Source organism: Neolamprologus brichardi, chromosome 20 (genome assembly GCF_056152115.1).
Source record: "Neolamprologus brichardi isolate AB-2024 chromosome 20, ASM5615211v1, whole genome shotgun sequence".
NCBI classification, from domain to species: domain Eukaryota; kingdom Metazoa; phylum Chordata; class Actinopteri; order Cichliformes; family Cichlidae; genus Neolamprologus; species Neolamprologus brichardi.
In genome coordinates, this window is record NC_142123.1 from 29,232,305 (window position 1) to 29,252,287 (window position 19,983).

General features: G+C 42.3%; 1 protein-coding gene across 3 annotated transcripts in view; it reads left to right on the forward strand.

Annotated features, from left to right (window-relative positions):
- plekhg5b (pleckstrin homology domain containing, family G (with RhoGef domain) member 5b) overlaps window positions 1-19,983 on the forward strand; it is an 82,435-nt gene that overhangs the window by 48,995 nt on the left and 13,457 nt on the right. For 2 of the 3 annotated variants that reach the window (XM_087834363.1, XM_087834361.1), the window contains exons 3-8: window positions 7,522-7,663; window positions 8,663-8,762; window positions 9,002-9,062; window positions 9,334-9,425; window positions 9,517-9,653; window positions 11,722-11,888. In XM_087834363.1, coding sequence (XP_087690489.1) covers window positions 7,522-7,663; window positions 8,663-8,762; window positions 9,002-9,062; window positions 9,334-9,425; window positions 9,517-9,653; window positions 11,722-11,888 — 699 coding nt within the window. Of the gene's footprint in view, window positions 1-1,440; window positions 1,614-7,521; window positions 7,664-8,662; window positions 8,763-9,001; window positions 9,063-9,333; window positions 9,426-9,516; window positions 9,654-11,721; window positions 11,889-19,983 lie in introns of those variants that run through there. The other variant, XM_087834364.1, reaches the window with a different exon arrangement.

A 19,983-nucleotide genomic window follows, 5' to 3' on the forward strand; every position in this document is an offset into this window, starting at 1 on the left:
CACACACACACACACACACACACTTGGGCTCTCTCTTGGAAAGCTGTAACACAACAAGTGCCTCTGTTTGAGTAAATCCATATGGGTGCAAGGCGTCAGGACTGTACTGTACCACGGTGAGGGAGAGTCTCTTAATGAGGAACAGGCGTGCAGACAGGCAGACAGTCGTGTTGCATAAGAGCCGCAGTAAAAAACCGGGGCCTGGCTATCCTCCTCCGCCCCCTTTGCTTAGCCAGAGGACAGATGGCAGCAGAAGAAAGCGAGCCAAGGAGCAGCAGCAGCGGCGGCGGGGCTCTCCAATGGCACTCCTCAACAGATGCATTGTTTATTTATTGAGAAATAAATCAGATGTGGGCCTGGCCTGCCGAGGCTACCTCTTTGATCTCCTGCAGCCTTACTCTGTGCTGTTTTCAATCCCACCTACTGGGCCACAGCTAATGGCAACTCTGTAATGTTTAGGAAAGTAGGCCCACTCCAGCATTCACAGGGAGGCCCTATGGGGCTGCGTGCTTTAGTCCCGAGAGGACAATGAAAAGGGGCTCTTAAGACAAAGGTACTGAAAAAGAAACGCAGCTTGATAAAAAGATCCACCTCTGCCTCAGTCTCTGGTGCAGATGACAATGGCTGAAATGCTCCGGTTGAGTCTTAGAGGCACGACTTCACAAACCAATAGGTGACCTCCCCAATAGGTGATCTCACAGATTCCCTTTCCGAGTCTCACAAACCCTACGGGAGGGATGGAGCACTATTTTTCCTCAATTGGTGTTTTGATAATAACTATTATAAACCAGTGCTCCCAAACCTCCCATAGGTGTTCAGCCGACTTATTCACACCATCTTGCTCTGTAGATGGGAGCAGGATAAAATGATCATTTAGAAAAACTTTTTAATTTGCAGTGACCCGTTCCACAAAGGGGGCGAGTCGGTTATCTTTGATTAACCAGTGGATCCCCTCATAGTAGCAGCAGAGGATTCAGATTATATAATAACTGCTTGTTTGAAGTACAGCAGCTCCATGTACTTCATTTCCCAGAGAAAGTAGTGCACACTTGTGTTTGTGTAGTGTCTTGTATTTATGCAGACAGGTCAAACATTAGTTTAAGTGTATTTGACTGTAAAAAAATCAGACAGTGGTTATCTGCCTTTAAGCCTTAGACTATGAACCACGGGTGATGTGTTCTTGTGTCTGAGGTACCTTTAATTAGTTTGATGTTTTAGACTGTGTGAGTTCATCTGACCAAAGTCTGTCTGGATGTTTAACTGCCTTAAATGCAGTCTCAGTATTTGAACAAGACTGTGCATGATTATTGCTGGTCTGGTGCTAACCAATCATTTGTGTGCGTAGGTGTGCTTATTGAGATGCACTTGAGCATTTTTCCTTCCGTGTTTTTGTAAAAGGGGGGGCAGGAGTGTGGGGGTGTTCACAGCTGGAAGAAGGTGAGAGGTTGACTCGTAGCAGGATTATCCAGACCAGCCCCATAACTGATGAGCAGCGGTGTTGAGGCTAAAATAACTGACTGCGGAGGAGAATCTCGACCAGCTGCCAAATCAGTCAATGCGTGCATGTCAAGACAGGACCTTAACACAGCTTCTTCTGTGGGAGTGGAACGATGGTAAGCATCAAAGTTGGCGAGTGTAATTAAACACACTGCACATAGATGTCACCTGCAGTCTCAACAAACACTGGAGTGCAGTGCGCTCCTTCACTGTCTGACAGAAGCTTGACCTCGAACAATACATGCAACTTAAACAAACAGTGTTATGCATTATACTCAATATGAAGCATACAGTGTTTTGTGTTGATTCAGGCTACCTTTGATTCCATGTTCTCTATAGTGTGTGTGTGTGGTGGACAGGCTGGGGTGGGGGGTGGTTGATGACAACCACTTTGAACAATGATAGGGAGTTGAGTTTGTTCTATGGGTGTGGGCACCACTGTTACATACAGCCATGTCTGTCGGTGCAGTAGAAGAGTGTTGTGTAGGAATAGGCAATGAAAAAATGTGTTTTATTCCTTTTGGCGCTATGTTTTTCTCTCAGATGCAGAACGTTTACATGTATTACATAAACCCATCTGTCCATATCCACCCTGGAATATACACACACTCTAAAAGTAAAACAACATTTATTAAAGGGGACTTATTATACCCTTTATATTCCCAGCTCAGTCGATTTATTCTTAAACACCTTAAGATACTGCCCCTCAGTTCATCCACTGACTGAAACAAGCCATTTAAGTTGTATTTCCACATAAAGCCACTCCAGCTGGGACATCAATGACTACAGTGAAAAGAAAGGATAAAACAAAAAAAATTAAAACCTAAAACTGTATGTCATGATTTCTAAAAGTTGTGTGGTGTAGGGTGTGAACTTCTTCCTGTCATCTGATGTGTGGCATGCCAGAAAAACTGCTGCTTTCAGTCAGCTTTATTTTGATTGGCTGCCCCTTGTCAACAGATGGTTTGAATAGCAGGTGGGACGAGGATTTCTGCCTATAGCCGGAGCTGTGTGTGTGTGAGATAAGCATGTTAGAAATATCCCTTCTCTTTGACAGAGCCAAGAGTGGAAAAAACTGCCTGAAAACGAATGTTTGTGGCCATTTTTAATATGAGCATCCGCCACTGTAAAAGCATATCCAGCCATCCATCCATCCATTCACTTCTGCTTATCCTTTTCAGGGTTGTGGTGGGTGCTGGAGCCTATCCCAGCTGTTTTAGGGCAAGAGGCAGGGTACACCCTGGACAGGTCTCCAGTCTGTCGCAGGGCTAACACATAGACCCAAGGTTAACACATGTGTTAGCCCTGTAAAAGCATATATGACAGAAAAGATAAAAGCATAACGGGTTTTATTTCTTCTTCTGGGTGTCTACCAAATGTCTTCTTGAAGCTGTTATCGGTGCTCCTGCTTTCAATTGAAAAATATCAGAAAACACAACTTCCTATCATTTGTAACAAATTCCTATTATGTTACAAAAATGTTTCGCTTTTGCCTCGGGGTTAATGCACTCCTTCTGAACTTGTGTCTGTACTGGGTCTAGCCTGTTTGAGGCTGTCTCAAGGAATGCTTGAAGACAGTCATGCATGGTTCCCATGGTACAGCTCGCCTGTGCGCTGCTCTTTAAGTTACCAAGACGTATGCGTCCGAAACCAGCCGATGAGACATTTTAAACAGGATTCCCTTGTAAGAATAAAACGCATTGTGTGAGAACAATTCTGACAAAGCACAAAGCTCAACTTGCTGGCTCAACTCTTTTGAAGTGTGGTGTCAACTCTGACAGGCGACAATAAGGGTGGGATTAAATCTGTACTTTCAGCGACTTCAAACAGTACTTGTGGTTTTACAAGCGCCGGGACAGCGCACATGAAGAAGAACTGACTGATTTGGCAAACGTACAGGACATTTGGTTATAGCAGCGCACGTGTCCTCTCTGAGCTCTTTCGATTCAAACCATCCGGGGCTGTCTACTGTGCAGTGGATGAAACATTCCTGAACAGGGTTACACTGGGCCAGGGTCTGTGATTAAAAACAAAAATCACTCTGTAGCACCACTGATAATCGCTGATTTGTGTGTTTTTGTAGATGAATCGGATAGACTGGTGTAGCCCTATCAAGTTTTAAGCTTATCACCCTAATAAGTAACTCTTCTTTTTTGTATTTATAATGTTAGTTTTCAGCATTTCTGAATAGCTGATAAATTCCCATCAAACTCTACCTCCTAATGACACTTACAGAACAAAACTAGGATTAGTCTCTTTCCCCCTCTTCTTTCAGACCACACAGAGAGTAGCCATATCTCGTTGCTTTTCTTCTCCAACTTTAACGTGATGCAAACGCACACACAGTGATGCGTGCTATTACATAAGCGCTAGGTGTTCTCTGGCAGGACAAGCTGTTCCGGAGGAAGGCTGAGTAAGGTTTGAGGGGGAACTGAAGTCAGGTTGCAGACAGGCAGGAGTGTAGCTTTGGCTTTTACTGAGCAGATTGTCTTTAAAGCAGCCCTGTCATGGATGGGCCTCGTATCACACTCACTCAGATCTGTAATCTGGGTCTGCTGCCTTTCTGTGTGCGGAATTATATGATGCACTAAGCGTTATTACCAGCTTGTGAGGATGTGGCAAGCTGTCCGCACTTATAAAATTGTCCTCAGGATACCAAAATTATTGGTGGTGGTGGTGGTGGTGAGGAGCTCGCAGCCAAATTAAACTGCCTGGCTGATGTGGCTCCAAACCCATAAGTTTCATCTTTTAATTATAAATCATGTTTAAGAAATTTGAATTTAAACTTAAGATAACCGTTCCCCACTGTAATGTCATTAAGGTCGACTGTGTGAAGTAGCCTAATGTTCTGTAAAGCAATTTTTCTTTAATAAAATAATCCTCAGCTGTCATGTGTGTGTGTGGATATAGCCTCACCGTGTGTCCCTGCATGGACGACTGTGTTGAGGTAATCCTGATTCACCTCAGGAGACTCGAGTCATCTTCTTTCAAACAAAAACAGCTTTATTACAGCTGAACAACTGCTGTGCGGCTCATCGATGACACAACTTTTGAGCAGGCATGCCTGTATTTGTGCGTTCAATTATGCATGTGGGGAGAATTGGCAAGCTGCGGGACGTGTGAAAGCAAGGATGCATAAGCGCGTGCCACGCGGCATCGGATCTGGAAAGCCAAGTCGAGGGGCCGCTGCTGGAGCCTGTGTGTGTATTCTCAGCTGTTGGGGAAGGGGGCGAAGCTGGGGCTGTGTGTGTGTGTTTGTGTTTTCAGCGTTTTCATCTGCAGTCATGCCGCCCCGAACTACCCCACTAATCCGGGCAGATCTGTGAGCAGGCACGCAGGGGACTCACGCGACGCACTCACATGACACATGTTGCCTCGCACGCACTCATACGTTCACCGTCCGAGGCATGTGCGGCTTCCTGTCAGCTGTCTCACACCGCCACCTCCAACTTCATTTGTACCCTCCTCCACCTTTTCCCATTTTGATCCGTATCCAGAAATGCTTCGTAAAAGTCAGGCTGTACCTGAATAACTGTCCGATAGGAATGTTCAGTATTGCAAAAATCTCTGCTGCACATATCCTGAACTGCTACATATCTCTGATAGCTAAATCTATCTTGTGATGACGGTGAGATTACAGGCTTTTCTAGGTTTATTTGACTTTTTAAACAGTTGGTTCTTTTTGGTTCACCAGGAGAGGCATTAGTTCATCCTATGATGGACCATTTATCTTGGCTAAAGCATCCGATTTTTTTCCCCAGCTGCTTTAGTTCCTGCAGGAATGTCAACGCCCTGACTTGATAGCGTGGAGGGCCTACCTATCTTATTGTCTAAATATGGCTTCTGATTTGCTTGTATTTCTCTGGTGTGGTTCTCTTTGTGTCTCCACACTTCATGGAGAACTTTAGCATCTCTGTGTGATGAGATATTTGACGCTGCTGTTCGAAAATGCGCGCGTGTGTGCGCTGACGTTCACTTCAGAGAAGCATAAGCATGCGATGTTTTAACAACTTTCTATCACTTATTTCTAGCTGGTGAGTGGTGAGGTGAGGTCAGTGAGTCAGATGTGAGACGCAGCAGTTATCTGTACCTGCAAGTTACAGAACGTCATCGACTGTGGCTATTGAGAAATGTTCTGCCTGTTCTTTTAGTCCTCCTTTACCGCAGTCACCACAAAGTGAGCAATGCTTGCGGATACGGCTATTTGCTAACTAGGTCGGTCCATTTACACGATCTTTATCACTGAATAGTGCTCATGTGATGACTTTTAATATGAATATCAGCACCCATGTCTGCGTTTTTACATCTGAAATCTTTTATTCATGAGTATGACCATTATTTCTGTCTGCAACTTTAGCAACACACCTGCTTAACTATCTGCAATTGTTTCAGTATGACAACCCAAACTCTAAAAATCAAGTTGTAATTAACTGGAATTGCTGTTTAATCTCATGTCTGTTCGCTACAGTACAAAAGGCCATTCTCTCTTTAACTTCACTGCTCTTTTTCTCGCTGTAGTCTCTATTTAAAGCTTCTCTGGTTGAAGCTGTGTCTGGGTACAGTGACCATGAGTGCATCGGAGGAAGGGAAGAGTCTATGCTGGTGGTGGCAGAGGACAGAAACGACAGAGCTGGGGAGAGGGAAATGAGAAGAAGACCCTGGCTTATGGGGCTGTTTAATCTCTGCAGGACCGTCAGATGGCTTTGACAGAGCACAGGCACCAATTAGGCTGCAAGATTAGGGGGCTTTGTACTTCTGAAAAGCTTCTGGATGGACCTTCTTATTTTTCCTTCCTGCCTTGCCTTTATATCTTCACCGGGACTCCTCACCCTTCCTTAACCCTACCGCTCACTCCCTTCCTCCCCCCTTTCTGTCCTCCTGCAGCTCTGCGATCTGCTCCTTAAAATCTGCGATTATATCTGGCTAGACATTGAGAGGAGGGGATTAATAAGGCAGCTTGTCAGTGTGGGTTGACAGGGCTGCACTGTGAATTAGCAGACCAAAGAGGGGGCACGTTGAATGTTTACTGGGGTCTTCAGTGACCGCTGATCTGGATATGGAGCCAACTTTCAAAGAGTTCAGGTCCCATGTGCACAATATAAGGCTACAGTGCCAAGCCTGGGAACATTGTACTTAAATCTGAGTCTATTTTGTCCTCTTAAACTCCTTTCTTTATTGATGTATTGTCTTTGTGCATATTATTGCCTAAAATAGGCTCATGGAATGGGTATGGCATCTACTGCTTGCCTTCTATAGTTGTTTACATATCAGCTAGTCTGTCTAGCTTGTGCTCAAATCTCTGCTGTGCACATAAACACATATTTACACACACTTGCACAGACACACTGCTCCTCATGAGTACATGGAAACAATGACAGGAAGTACATTAGCGGGACTTCCATTGTATCTCCCCATACATTCATGCTTCCTGAGCCGGGCGTGGGTGATGGTGAGAGGGACACAGGGTGGAGTGAGGAGGTGTACACGGAGAGCTCCCCCAGTGCTTCGCCGCCCATTGTTGACGTGGGGTGGGTGTATATGTCTGGGCCAGGAGATCCTTTAATCCTGCAGCCTTCTGCTGCATGTTGCATCAGCTATGGAGCTTCTTGAGCTCTCTGGCCTGGAAGTGTTGCGGTTGCTGACCTGCGGTCAGTTTTGTTGCTTCACCTCTGGGGATACCAGTAAGGATTAGGTCAGGGCAAGCTGGTCCTATGTCAGCACACGCGCTGTAAAACTGACTTTAACTCAATTAGCTGTCATGCCGCTGAGGGACAGATGGCGGGAAGGTGGGAGTCGCCGAACCGCAGGAATGCCCACAACAGCTTCTGTGGTCATTTTAATTGTAACTGAAACAATAGTCAGGCAGGGAGCTGTTTATTCCAAGTGTGTGTGACTGTTTTGCCCTTTTTACTTTGACCGAGTCATTTAAATTGTTTTTGTATTTTAATGCCGACACTTTATGTCCTTGGCAGTTATTTTGTTCTGACTTTCTCTTTTTCCCCCTCTTTTGCTCTCTGTGTTTAGGTTTGTCACCACCCAGACTGTCAAGACCTGAATAGCAAAAGCCCCCTCCACCTGTGTGAGTCATGTGACTCACGCTGCCATTCAGAGAATTCAGACAACATGCACTTTGACCGGCACCCCCGATTTGACTTGCAACCTCAAGGTAGACTTGCATGATTTCTTTATTTGGTATCCCTCCCTGAGCAGGATGACGCTGCGTAAATGTCAAGGACTCAGAGTTGTTGTTATTGTCTAAATAAGGCAGATCGTGTAAATCATTTCCCTCTTGCACAGTTCAACGTGCGTTTGTCGCGAAATTCCACATTTGCACATTTTGTAATTTGAGTGAGCGTTGTTACTTTTGTTGAAGTAAAAATTTGTCTTCCACTCTATGCAGACAGTTTTGGCTTCAATCGTGCCAGCAAAGTTCCAGTCAGTTATTTTGTAGAAACTGTCCAACCCTTTACTTTACAGTACAAAGCACCTTGAGGCAGCTGTTGTTCTGATTTGGCACTATATAAATAAAATTGAATTGAATGGACATTTGTAGGGATGCATCCCTAAATGTACGGACGAGCAACGTGCCCATATAAAAGAGAATCTGTATTGTTTTTAACACATGCTGTGAATGGAAGAATGAATAAGTTACAACAGTGATTTAAACAGATATAAAGGGTCATATTCATGACACAACAATGCTCAGCATAGCTCGCTAAACTTATCTCAGACCTAAAGTGATATGTGGTATGTAGTGAAATGTGCCAAAGCCAGATGTGATCTATAGTGTAGATTTGTTTTGTTTGGTTTTGTATGTCTTTGCAAAAAGAAACCACCATGTAGTGGAAATGCAGGAACTGCAGGTAACTGTCACTGAACTTCCTTGTTTGTCGAAGGATGCTATGTTTTTGTTCTATATCTGAAGTAAAAACTGTTACCATTTACATAGACTGAGAGCAGAATTTTACAACAATCATCCAGACAGAGCTGTACAAACCAGAAAAATGATCTTTTCATTCTTTCGCAGTAAATAACTTTTAGGAAAAGTTGAATTAACTACCACTTTTCCGTTTATTAACAATGCAAATTAAAATCTGTTACAATAAAGGTTAACTTAGTTGTGAAACAACACAGAGAATGACTGCTGTGATTTGTTAACCTTTAGCCTCCATCCTGGCTCGGAACGTATCCACACGCTCCTGTCCCCCACGGACCAGCCCCCCCTCGGACCTGGAGGAAGAGGATGAAGGGAGCAGTGACCGTGGGTCAGTAACCCTCTGTTATGTCATACCAGTGTTCCAGTTTTCCTCCTGCTTGCCTCTTTTCCTCTCTTATCCCCTGCATGCTATAGGATAAATTGGAGCCATAAAGCATGTCGCCTGTCAGATCTCATTAAAATTTGTGATGCAGACAGATGAAGACGGCACCTTCTCATATGTTGGGCTTTTTTTTTTTGAAGTGCTGCTTCATGTTAGGGGTGATGATGTGTTTGACTGTTTTGTAGGGAGCGTAAAACGGTGGGGATGAAGCTGGTGAAAAAGAAGCCACGGAGACGACACACTGATGTAAGATGTCATGCAAACACTTTAACCCATGCTGTGTTCTTGGAAGGAGTCCGGGAAGATTATATGATATAGACAAAGAGTTGTTAAATACAGCAGCTGCCATTTTTCTCTGTACCAAGACATGGCGTGATAGCACCTTCTAGGCTGTTCTTTGTCTGAGCCAGGCAGTGTAGTATGAAGGAGCCCCCCTGTGGCTCTGCTGAGAGCCTGCATACAGCCGGACAGCCCGCCCCACCTGTGTAAACTCACAGTCCCTCTGTTCTTCCTGCAGGACCCCAGTAAGGAGTGCTTCAGCCTCAAGTTTGACCTCAATGTGGACATAAAAACAGAAATTGTACCTGCTATGAAAAAGAAGACACTGCGGTGAGCATTGTGTTAAAAACTGAATTAAAAAGTTTTTAAAAACAGTTTATATGATAGCTACATTTTATTTCTCTTCGTCACGTCTTACCAGAGAGGTTCTAGGTCCTGTGTTTGAAAGGAATGGCATCGAGTTGTCCCGGGTGGACTTGTTCCTCGATCAGTCTAACACACCACTGTCCCTCAACTTCGAGGCCTACCGTTTTGGAGGACACTACCTCAAAGTGAAAGGTAAAACCAAACAAGTACTTAAGCGATGTCAAATTATGAGTCACGATTCGTACGAATAGCGTTTGTGGCGGATTTATCGCTGTCGACTGTTGCAGAAGATGAAACAACTTCTCAGCAATGAAAGTTTTTTTAGATATGCAAGACTAAAATTTATGGCTGTGTTTTATTACAAAGAGAAACTGGCCTGAACACAGAGCGAGTTTAAGGGCAGATGAAGGTTCAGGAAGAGCAGTGAAGAATGTGGTATTCAATTATCAGATTCATTTTGAAGATCCCCTACAAAAACCCACTAATCATCAGCACGACAGAGGCCAAAAGAGCAATACTGTAATTTTTCCACATCATATTTCCTGTGACCCCTCACACGAATCCCGAGTATACGTTTCCCATAAAGACGCAGAAGCTTTATTTCACTGTGATATGATTGAAGCAACCAAAATCCATCTTATGCAATACTTTTAAAATCCTAATCAGTAAAAATTTTGTCCCAGGTTGATTAATTTTTTTGTAATAACCCAATAATAAGCAGAACAAAGTCAAATGTTGCCAAATGTCTCCCCTTTAATTGCAGAAAATGCATTCTTTTGATGCATTTTGCAGCCCTTCACCTGTAAATGACTATTGAGCTGATCGCATGAGATTCGGTAAAGCAAATAAAGATCATGCGAATCTCATCAACAAATCTAATTATTCCCCTTTTCTTTAAAATAGCCGACATAACTGCAGGTCCGCAGCTTGTTTAGGATATTTTTTTGGTCAGTTATTCAGTTGCTGGACAAAAAAAAGACTGTAAGAAACCTCTTTAAATCAATTTCAATAGCACAATGAAACGGCCCACAGGAAAAGCGGAGCTTTTGTTGTTTTTCCTAGAAACTGAGCAGTCTCGTCCTCAGCAGCAGTATTTTAGACGTTGCACTGTTCTTACCTCTGTACCTTTTTAACAATGGTTAATCGAGACGAATGAGGCTGGCCAGTTTCCTCTCACACCCGTGTTTCTGACAAGCAGGAAAAAGGAGTGGACCGCGTCTTTTGTAATATACTAGTGATTAAAACTACACGTGGAAAATGTGTCACTGATCTGTTCAATTCTCACAAATTTCACTGACTAAACAGTGATATGAGTCTTTAGACTTTCCCTAATTTTTTCCAGGGTGGAAACTGGGTGAAATGGCTCCTTCTCCGCTGGTTCGCTTTTAGATGAAAGGCCCATTAGAGCCGCTCATAATGAGATCCAGTACCACGAGTAATTGCTCTTCTTTGAAATTGTCCCCTCCCACTCTCTCACCTCTTGACCACAGACTGGAGTTACATACAGTCTCAAAAATATACAGAGGTCAAGGGTAAACAGTTCACAGCTGTTCGGTCGCGTGAAGTCTGAGAATCTATGTTGTTCTGCTCGAGTCTGAATCACGGACTCTCCTGAGCTTTAACATGAATTTAGTTAGAACTAGTATTTAGGTTTTCTCTTTAAGTGAGCACTTTCACCAGGGATATTTGTTTTTGTTGCATGATTTCCAAGATATTTACCTGAAAGGTGAGAAGTTTCCACTGCCCCAAAGTGACCCAAAAACACACTACTGCAGGCAGGGGTAGGCAACTCCAGACCTCGAGTGCCGGTGTCCTGCAGGTTTTAGATCCCACCCGGGGTTAACACACCTGAATCAAATGATTAGTTCATTACCAGGCCTCTGGAGAACTTCAAGAAATGCTGAGGAGTCATTTAGCCCTTTAAATCAGCTGCGATGGATCATGGACACATCTAAAACCTCCAGGACACCGGCACTCGAGGCCTGGAATTGCCTACCCCTGACTGCAGGTTTAATTTAAGCCCAACATTTGATTTGTATTAACCCGTCTACTGTGTTTTTAAGAGGCTGTAAAAATGTAAGAAAAACCATCACACCCCATACTGTTGGGTTCAAAAAAAGTCCAAACTCAGAACAAAAGTCAGTTTGAAGAGAAAACTCTTTGGCATTTCTTCTGCTATAAAAGATAAATAATGACTTAAGACTTTTCCAGTATTTCTTCCACACAGCTTGACCTTTTTTTTTTTCTTTCTTCTGTGTAGCTCGGCCAGGCGATGAGCTGAAGGTGGAGCAGGGCGTGAAGGACTTGCGGTCTCTCAGCCTGCCCAACATGAAGCCGCCTGGAGTCCAGAGCCCCTACATCCTCGCGCCAGGCAGTGAGAAGGTGGAGCATGGATCTCTCGGACGCCGCGAAAGCATAGATCTGTTGGTGAGTTACGTTTGGCACAAAGGGGTTAATTTTTGAAAACGATTAGATTCGAACACCACCTCTGTGAACAACACATTGCACATCGACACGCCCTTCATCCTTTTTTTGGTTTTGTTTTTGCGCCACAAGCTTTATCATTTTCCATATCACCTGTTTCTGTTGTCCATGGGCTCCTCCTCCTAGTATCTCATCATGATCTCATTATGACCTTATTGTCTTCCATTAGCGTTATCGGCACTGCAGAATCTTGGGCATCTATTTGAGCCTTCTGCCAGACTCAAATCTTCTGCCAGCTCTTTGTGCATCTATGAGCACACATGCATGTATGTGTATGCCGCGTTGTACTGCCGACTGAACCTTTGAATCTCACATGATGATGAGTCACTCAGGAACTCTCTCTGCTATACTTCAGCTCTTCCTGCAGCACCAGGAAGCGCCTGTTTTGTTACTGATGAGTGATGCTAAAAGGCCAATAGAGGCTTGCAGGATCCCGATCCACTTGGCTGCCAAACACGCAGCTTGGAAATGGTGCAGACGGTCATCGGGTTCAAGTTGTGGCAAATAATGTGCTTGCTGTAGCTCTCGAAACGGTTTTCAGCATGCAAACTTTGATTTTTAGCACAAATAGACATTAGTCAGGCTTTAGCACTGGCACTGTATCTAATCCTCCCTTAATCTGTGAAATGTTTTTGATTATTGCTTGAAACACTGTTTAGTCTGCAAAAAATCCTGAAAAATGTTCCTAACAGCTTCCCAGAACGCAATATAATGTGATCAGATAGCGACGCTGCTCAATAAACACCCACCCGTGCAATGTTGGGACATGTCCCAAACTTTCGATATACTTCACGATAACAGTAGCAGATTTTTCTCCCTGAACCTTTTGGATTTTTTGAAACAATAGGCTTTTCATTTCAGGCAAAGTCAGGCTATTATTTCTAATTGCAACCACAGATTTTTGCCACATGAAACAACTGTCTGTTGCAAACTAGCTTAGCTCCATGTCTCTGTTTGGAAAGCTTGTGTTGTTCTGAATTTAGAGCTGACTGATCATCAATTAAGGGTCTTGTTCTTAAAAGACAAGTACCAACACTTTGTGTCTGGAGCTTCTGCGGAGAAGAGTAAAGGTCCCCAAATCCCATAAAGAGCTGAGTTGTGTTAAACTGTGATTGCATGCAGACGCTGCTTAAAAATGTGGGAATGCCTTGAGTGGATGTGACGGTCATGAATGACACTTTTAAAAGAAAAAATGTTTGGGTGAGAGGTCAGTGGCCTATTTTGTCTGAAAATTATAACTATATTAAGATATACACACTGGCTCCTTTATTAGGTACACTTTGCTAGTAGTAGCAGTAGTTTCACATCCCAAATGTGCTCCAGCAGATTGACATCTGGTGATTTGAGTTCAGTAAACTCATGGTTATGTTCAAGAAACCAGTTCGAGATGATTTGAGTTTTGCGACATGTTGTGTTACAATGTTGGAAGCAGCCATCAGAAGAATGGATGCACTGTGGTCATAAAGGGATGGACATGATCAGCAACAATGATCAGGTAGTATTCCACTTGGTACCAAACTGTGCCACTTTGGTGAGCCTGTGTGAATTTTCGCCTCACTATCCTGTTCTTAGCTGACGGGAGTGGCACCTGACTGAAGCTGATTCAGCTTCACTCGCACCTCGGGGAGTGTTTGAAGCAAGATGGCGCCTGTGTTTGGCTTTGCCGCTTGTGCCGCTAGTACAGCTCGCCGGTATAGTTTTATACTGGCCGCTATTGTCACTTGCAATATTATTTTTACCGTCCTGTGTTTTGATTTTGTCTCTGCCACCAATACTTATGATCGGGGCACACTGTTGTATATCAAAGATTCAATGGAGAGCTGGTTTGACAGCTGGGACAGTTACAGGAAATTTTTCCCTCCCCCCCTTAGTGTGTTCCTCACCTGAGTACATGTTACCGTACATATCGGTGGGATTTAACACGAAGAAAAGAAGAAGTAGGGGAACCAGGGCCGGTGTCCAGGTGCGACTGAGAAGGTACCGAAGATTAGCTTCTTGGATGAGGGAAGACCAAAGAGAAGATCTCATATCACTCCAGTTTTGGCCTCCTTTCACTGGTTGCCTGTAAATTTTAGTTTCATTTTAAAATTTTAGTTCTAACCTTTAGGGCCCTACATGGTCAAGCTCCTCAATATTTATCTGACCTACTGAAACCACATTCATCTTCTCAGGCTTTAAGGTCATTAGATCAGAGACTGCTGGTGGTACCGCGCACTCGTTTTAAAACTCGTGGTGATCGGGCCTTTCAGACTGCGGCACCACGGTTGTGGAATTCTCTTCCACTGTCTCTTCGCTGCACGGACTCCATTGATTCATTTAAAAAACAGCTGAAGACATTTTTATTTAGAAAAGCATTTGATTAATTTCCTCTTATGCTGTTTTTATAGTTTTATATTGTTTTATTTGCTTTTATATTTCCATTTCCTGTGTTCTAAAGTATTTTTTTAATCTGTGAAAAGCGCTATATAAATAAATTTTACTTACTTACCTTTCTTGTAACGAGCGGTTATTTGATTTACTCTCAATACTTGATCAGCTCAGTTTGGTCGTCCTGCTGGCCTCTGGCATCAACAAGTAATTTTCAGAGAAGTTGCACTTGTTTTTGTGCATTGAGTTGCTGCCATGTGATTGGCTGATCAGATATTTCTGTATATGTCTATATGACTGTATGACTAAAACTGTAATCTGCAGTATCTGGTTGCGCTGCCTTGATTTGCTCTTAAAAGTGAAAATAACACAATTCAAAAGATTTTATAAATAAGATTTTCTAGATGATGCTATTTAGAAAAAAAACGTATTATAAGCAGTCTCTCCATAACATTGCTTTGACTGATGTTCTGAACAACATAGTATGAGTGGTGACTTGTATTGTCGTGTTTGCTTCTTTGTTATAAGCAGATATTCAAGTTTTCCCATGATGTGGTCATCACTTTCCAGTCTAGTAGCATGTCTTTGTGTACTGGTTGAGAGTAACCCCATATCCTGAACCAGTGTAGTAAGATTTGTCACATACTACTTGTACTGTAGTTTACATTTGTAGTTCAGTCAGTTTTGCCTTGTCAGATGTCATTTAAGTTGCGTCAAACATTGGTTGCTAATCATCCCTGAGGCAAGTCGACACGTCGAGTCGAGTTTGATTGTGTGTGTTTGGATACGCGCTGTGAGCAGATGTCATTGTTGCCTTGGGCAGCAGAACGGGTAGAGGCTTGGTTAAAGCGTTTTATGGGTAATCTGTGAAGGTAAGTCATGAAGACGAGTCATCAAGCTGTGAAATAAACACTGGAGGTTGCTCAGGAACCCAGTTTTAGTCATACAGTCTGACCTGTTGCACAGTGGAATATTTTGCGTTCTTTACAGGAGTCTTACTACCGAGCTTCAGTACCCACAGTGCTGGCTCATGCTCGTTGGCCTTATTTACGCTGAATTTGAAAGAGTAATGAGAGTGACAATCCCAGTGCAGTCCTCAGGGTGGCAGTAAAGTGCATAGCTCTACCAGAAGACACAGTAGTTTATCTCAAAATGTTAAGACACTCCTCTTGAGTAGTGGAAAAAGTGTTTAGAGTCTGAAGTTTGTTTGTTTTTTAATCGGCATGACTATATGGGAATTTCTTTATTTATATTTTATAATAGGTACCAAAAGGAAAACCTTTCACATGAGGGACAAAAATGAAAACTGACCCTGAATGACTCTGACCTTCAGCCCCTTGGGCAGAACTTTAAAATTAAAAACAGACCTGAGTCGGTAATGGAAATCCCTGCATGGCCTCAGAGGCACATCTGAAAAGCATTGTCAGTGAACACAAATTCTTGGTGTACCTAGAGTTCACAGTTCAGACTTCACTATGCGGAGAAAAAAACGTGTATAAACAAGATCATCTTATCTGGGTCCAAGCTGGTGTCAAATAGACCGAGGTTTTTAGAAATCACGGGCGCCACGACCTGTGGGCTAAAGAGGAAAGGTGGTGAAGGATGGCCATCTAGTTGTGTTGATATGGGGGTTTATCACTGTATCACCTGCACACGTGTAACGGTAACACTGATGCTGAAAATTGTAATATATACAGTTCTGAGAAAAATGTATTACCTGCTGTTGTTCAGACATTTTTAGACCTGGCAAAACCACAATGATGCCATTCGAGGAACAATATGGCGAAGCTGACGCCAGCCTGCTGAGAAACTGAAATCTTATATTTAGCAGGAATGCTGAGAAATCGGTTTCAGATTTGCATGAACTGGTTTCCTTATTTCCCAAATGCTAACACAATGATGCAACAGAGTGGTCAGCATTTCCTCATCTTTCCTAACAGTTCTGACACGGCATCACGGGTTCTATTTATTTTCTGGAAATGGGAAGCCAGTTTAATGATTTAGAAGAAAGGGAAGAAACCCTGTGATTCACTTTGGTTAGTGGCCTGTATTTTATGTCAACTGTAGCTTGGAACTTTGTTTGAGCACTGAGGAGCCTCCTTGTGTCTCTGTGACAGCAGTTTTGGCGCTAACTGTTCAGCGCACGCGTATCTGAGTGTGGAACGGCAGTTTATGGTTCCTGGCACTTTTGTGATAGGCTAGAAATAGCTTTCGTGATCGAGAATGATTGTTTTATGACGCTGATTCTGAAAGATGCAATCCAGCCCTGCTGATAGTTTCCATATAGCCCTGTCACCAACCTCTGCAATGCACTTAATTGCACCATTTGCCAGTTATTTCTCCCTTTGTACCTTTTGCACCACATCCCCTTTGATTAAGGGTGCCTTCTGACCTGCAGAAGACCTGAGGTCCAGCTAATTCATTTGTGTTTATAAGGTTTTTTTTTTTTTTTTTTGATAAACTGTAGTTACATAATTTTATTAAGTTCAAATCTCTGGAAGCTGGAGACCCTTCTCCATTTATTTGGTAAGGTGACCTTATTAATCCCAAGGGTTAGTGCCCAGATTGATATCAAAATTGAGCAAAAAGAAAACTTAAAAAATGTTTAAATGTTTCTCTCACTGTTAAACAGAAGCTTCGAGATGCAAAGTCAGAGTCACAAGCTTGTTTTCCCTTTTCCCTACAACAGAACCTGAGATCTTTCACTTTTACAGCTCTCATAAAGATAAGGCAGCCATGTTCCAGGACCTTGTCACTGTCAGAAAAACATGATTGATGATAATAAGTCTGATTAGTGTTCTCACCGTTGTAATATAAAGTCCATTTGTTGCCATAGAACTGTAAATACAACACAGAAGCGGCTGACCTGGTAGTTTGCCTTGCTCCTCTGACTGGGTGTGATTCAGGCTGAATAAAAGAATTCACAAATCTTTCAACTTTAAACACTATTCTTTTATCAAGAGGTCGCAAATCCAGTGTCGGGTTCGGTTTACAGTTTGCAGTTGGATTGTGTTAGCTTTCAAAGGGAGCTGGTGTGTTGGGTAATGGATCCTCCATATGTGTTTTAGGGCTCTGGCCTCCCATAATGCACTCTGCCCTCATGTTAGGAAAAACATTTGGTAATCCTTTTGTGACACAGAAGAAAAAGCTGGCACTGAGCTTCTGGTGAAATTTATGTACCAGTCGCACATCCGAGCACTTTTCATTTAAGATTTGACACGTTTAGCTTCTCTTTGTAAATATTTTTGGTGAAACTTGTTATGCTCATGACCAGCTATGTGTTTTTGTTACCAGCTTCTATTAGAGTAGTTTTACACGATTCACAGATCAAAATAATCCTGATTTATTGTGTAGTGCGCTTTGGTGCAGCTCAGTTTATTCACCGTCTTAAGTCGATTTATCTCCTCTCCCCTTAAGGCAATGCGTCCTTTAACTCTCTCCTGAGTGGCTGCGCTCCATAAACATAATATTTGAACAGCTGATGTGTCTGGCTTCTGTGCTCGCAGCCACAGCTGCAGTTATCATAGTCTGCAAGGCTGACACTGTTGAAAAAACTGTGTAAAGCAACGTTTTTAGAGCTTTATAATTCTTTGTATAATTCTTTAACACATCACAGCCTGATGACTAATTAATAAGAAAAGAAAATGATTGATGCAGCGATCCAAAATATAAACCAGCATCCTAGTTTGGATTTCAAAGATTACCTTTGTGCATGGTGCATGGCATACAAAAATTGCATGTCTACCATAGTTTTGCAGAAAGAAATGTAATTAACACATTGAAATACTTTATTTTCTTAATATTAATACTAATACTTATATGTGCTGGACACACGTTGACTCATACTACATTTCTGTTCTCAGTTTTTAATCATCAGAGGCTTCGAGTTTCCTCATCTTATGTTTAAAGAAAAAGCAGCTCTCTTATTCACAAGGGCTCGCCCCAGAGAGTAGTTTAACTTGTCAGATTTTTGGTTTGTAGGGATTTGCGTCTCCTCCTGCGATCAAACCAGAGGCTTGTTAGGCGAACGTGTAAACCACTACACTGCCTCATGTTGCTTTTGCTGACTTTAGATATTGTGACAGTTTTATATTGAGTGTGTGGAGAGTATTACCTCGATCTGATCTGTTAAGTGTGTATTTCAAACAGGATATTTTTAATTTAATAGTGCTGGTGACCCTCACGTTTTATATCCACTCTTGAAGATTGCTTGTAGCCTCTCGAGTGTAACGATTTGTTGCTTTATTATCTGATAGAAGGAAAAAAAGAAAGGAAATCTTGTGTCGTACGTTTGGCTCACTTACAGTTAGTAGTTACTGTAATTCCAAAAGGAACAGAAACTCCCAGCTTTGTCTTAAGGTTGTAAGAGTAACAGTCTGGTATTCACCATGCCGCCACGGTTGATAATGTTGTTTCATAACAGACGGGTTGCTGGGAAAATACTCTGGAATTGCTGTAGCTAAGAAAAGGCCAAAAAAAGCCTTCAGGACTTGAGAAACTTGATAATGTACACAGACTAATTGTCAGCTGATGACACAGAGTTGGGAGTAATGTTATGTCTTCTTTTATTTTTACACATTTTAGTCACTTTTTTTTTTTTTGTTACTGTATTCGTGTTGCAGGAATCGACTCATACAGTGCCCTCAGTGTGCTTTTGTTTGTTTTGAAATGCAAGGGAAACTGACAGGAGCAATTGTCTTTATTTATTTCCTTTTAAATCAGGTCACACAGTGTGTTTCAGTCCCCGTGTTACACGGCTGTGGATGTTAATGCGGTGCTCTTGTGTTTTGTTTGTTTCAGACTATCACATCAAGGGCTCGTCTCTCACTGTCTGACCTGTATGATAGTTTGCAAACTGGGCAGCTTTGATCTAACAAAGAAATCAGTCTGAATGACAATGCTTCAATCAGCAGCGGTCACACAGGGTCATTACTGCTGGATGGATCTTAAGAACTGAACAGAAACATAAGGCCTTTGTTTGGAAAAATTTGGTGAGAAGTGCCTCTGATTGACCTGATAAGTATGAATGTTAGACTTTGATCTCTTGTGTGCACACGGTGCCATTTCATTCGTGACATCAGCTCTAGCTAATAGATCACTAATCACTATATATCTTTATATCTTGTTAAAAAACAGACATCTTACTGTAGATTTGAGTTGTAATTCCTCTCTGGATAATGAATTATTTGATTAATTCTAGTAAAATTATTTTTCCAGCCAGATCAGCCAAATATATTAAAATTTAAGTTCCTTTAATCTGAGGATTTTTCAATGGCTTTGCCTTTTGACCTATTAGTGCGCAATAAGGAAGCTGATATTTTGTTAAGTGAATAATCGAGGAAGCGATTGATAGATTTACTGATAATAAAAATAATCTTTAGTCATTCTCCAGTGGAAATTGGCTATTTTAGCAATCAATACGTTTCAGACTAATCGTTAGCATTTGTGGCTTCTTAAGATTATTTGTAAAAAGTCCCAGTAATTGTGTATTTGGACCTATTAGATCTATTAGCTGCTGAAACTAGCTCATTTTTCTGTGTGAATACTTTTAATGATTCACGTCTTTTGTAGAATTGCAGTAATTATGTTAGCTGTTGAGAGTCCATTATGAATTCCCCTTAAAGTGTGGGAGGTGCCAAAACCTGAGAAGGGTGAGGAGGCGTGTTCGTGT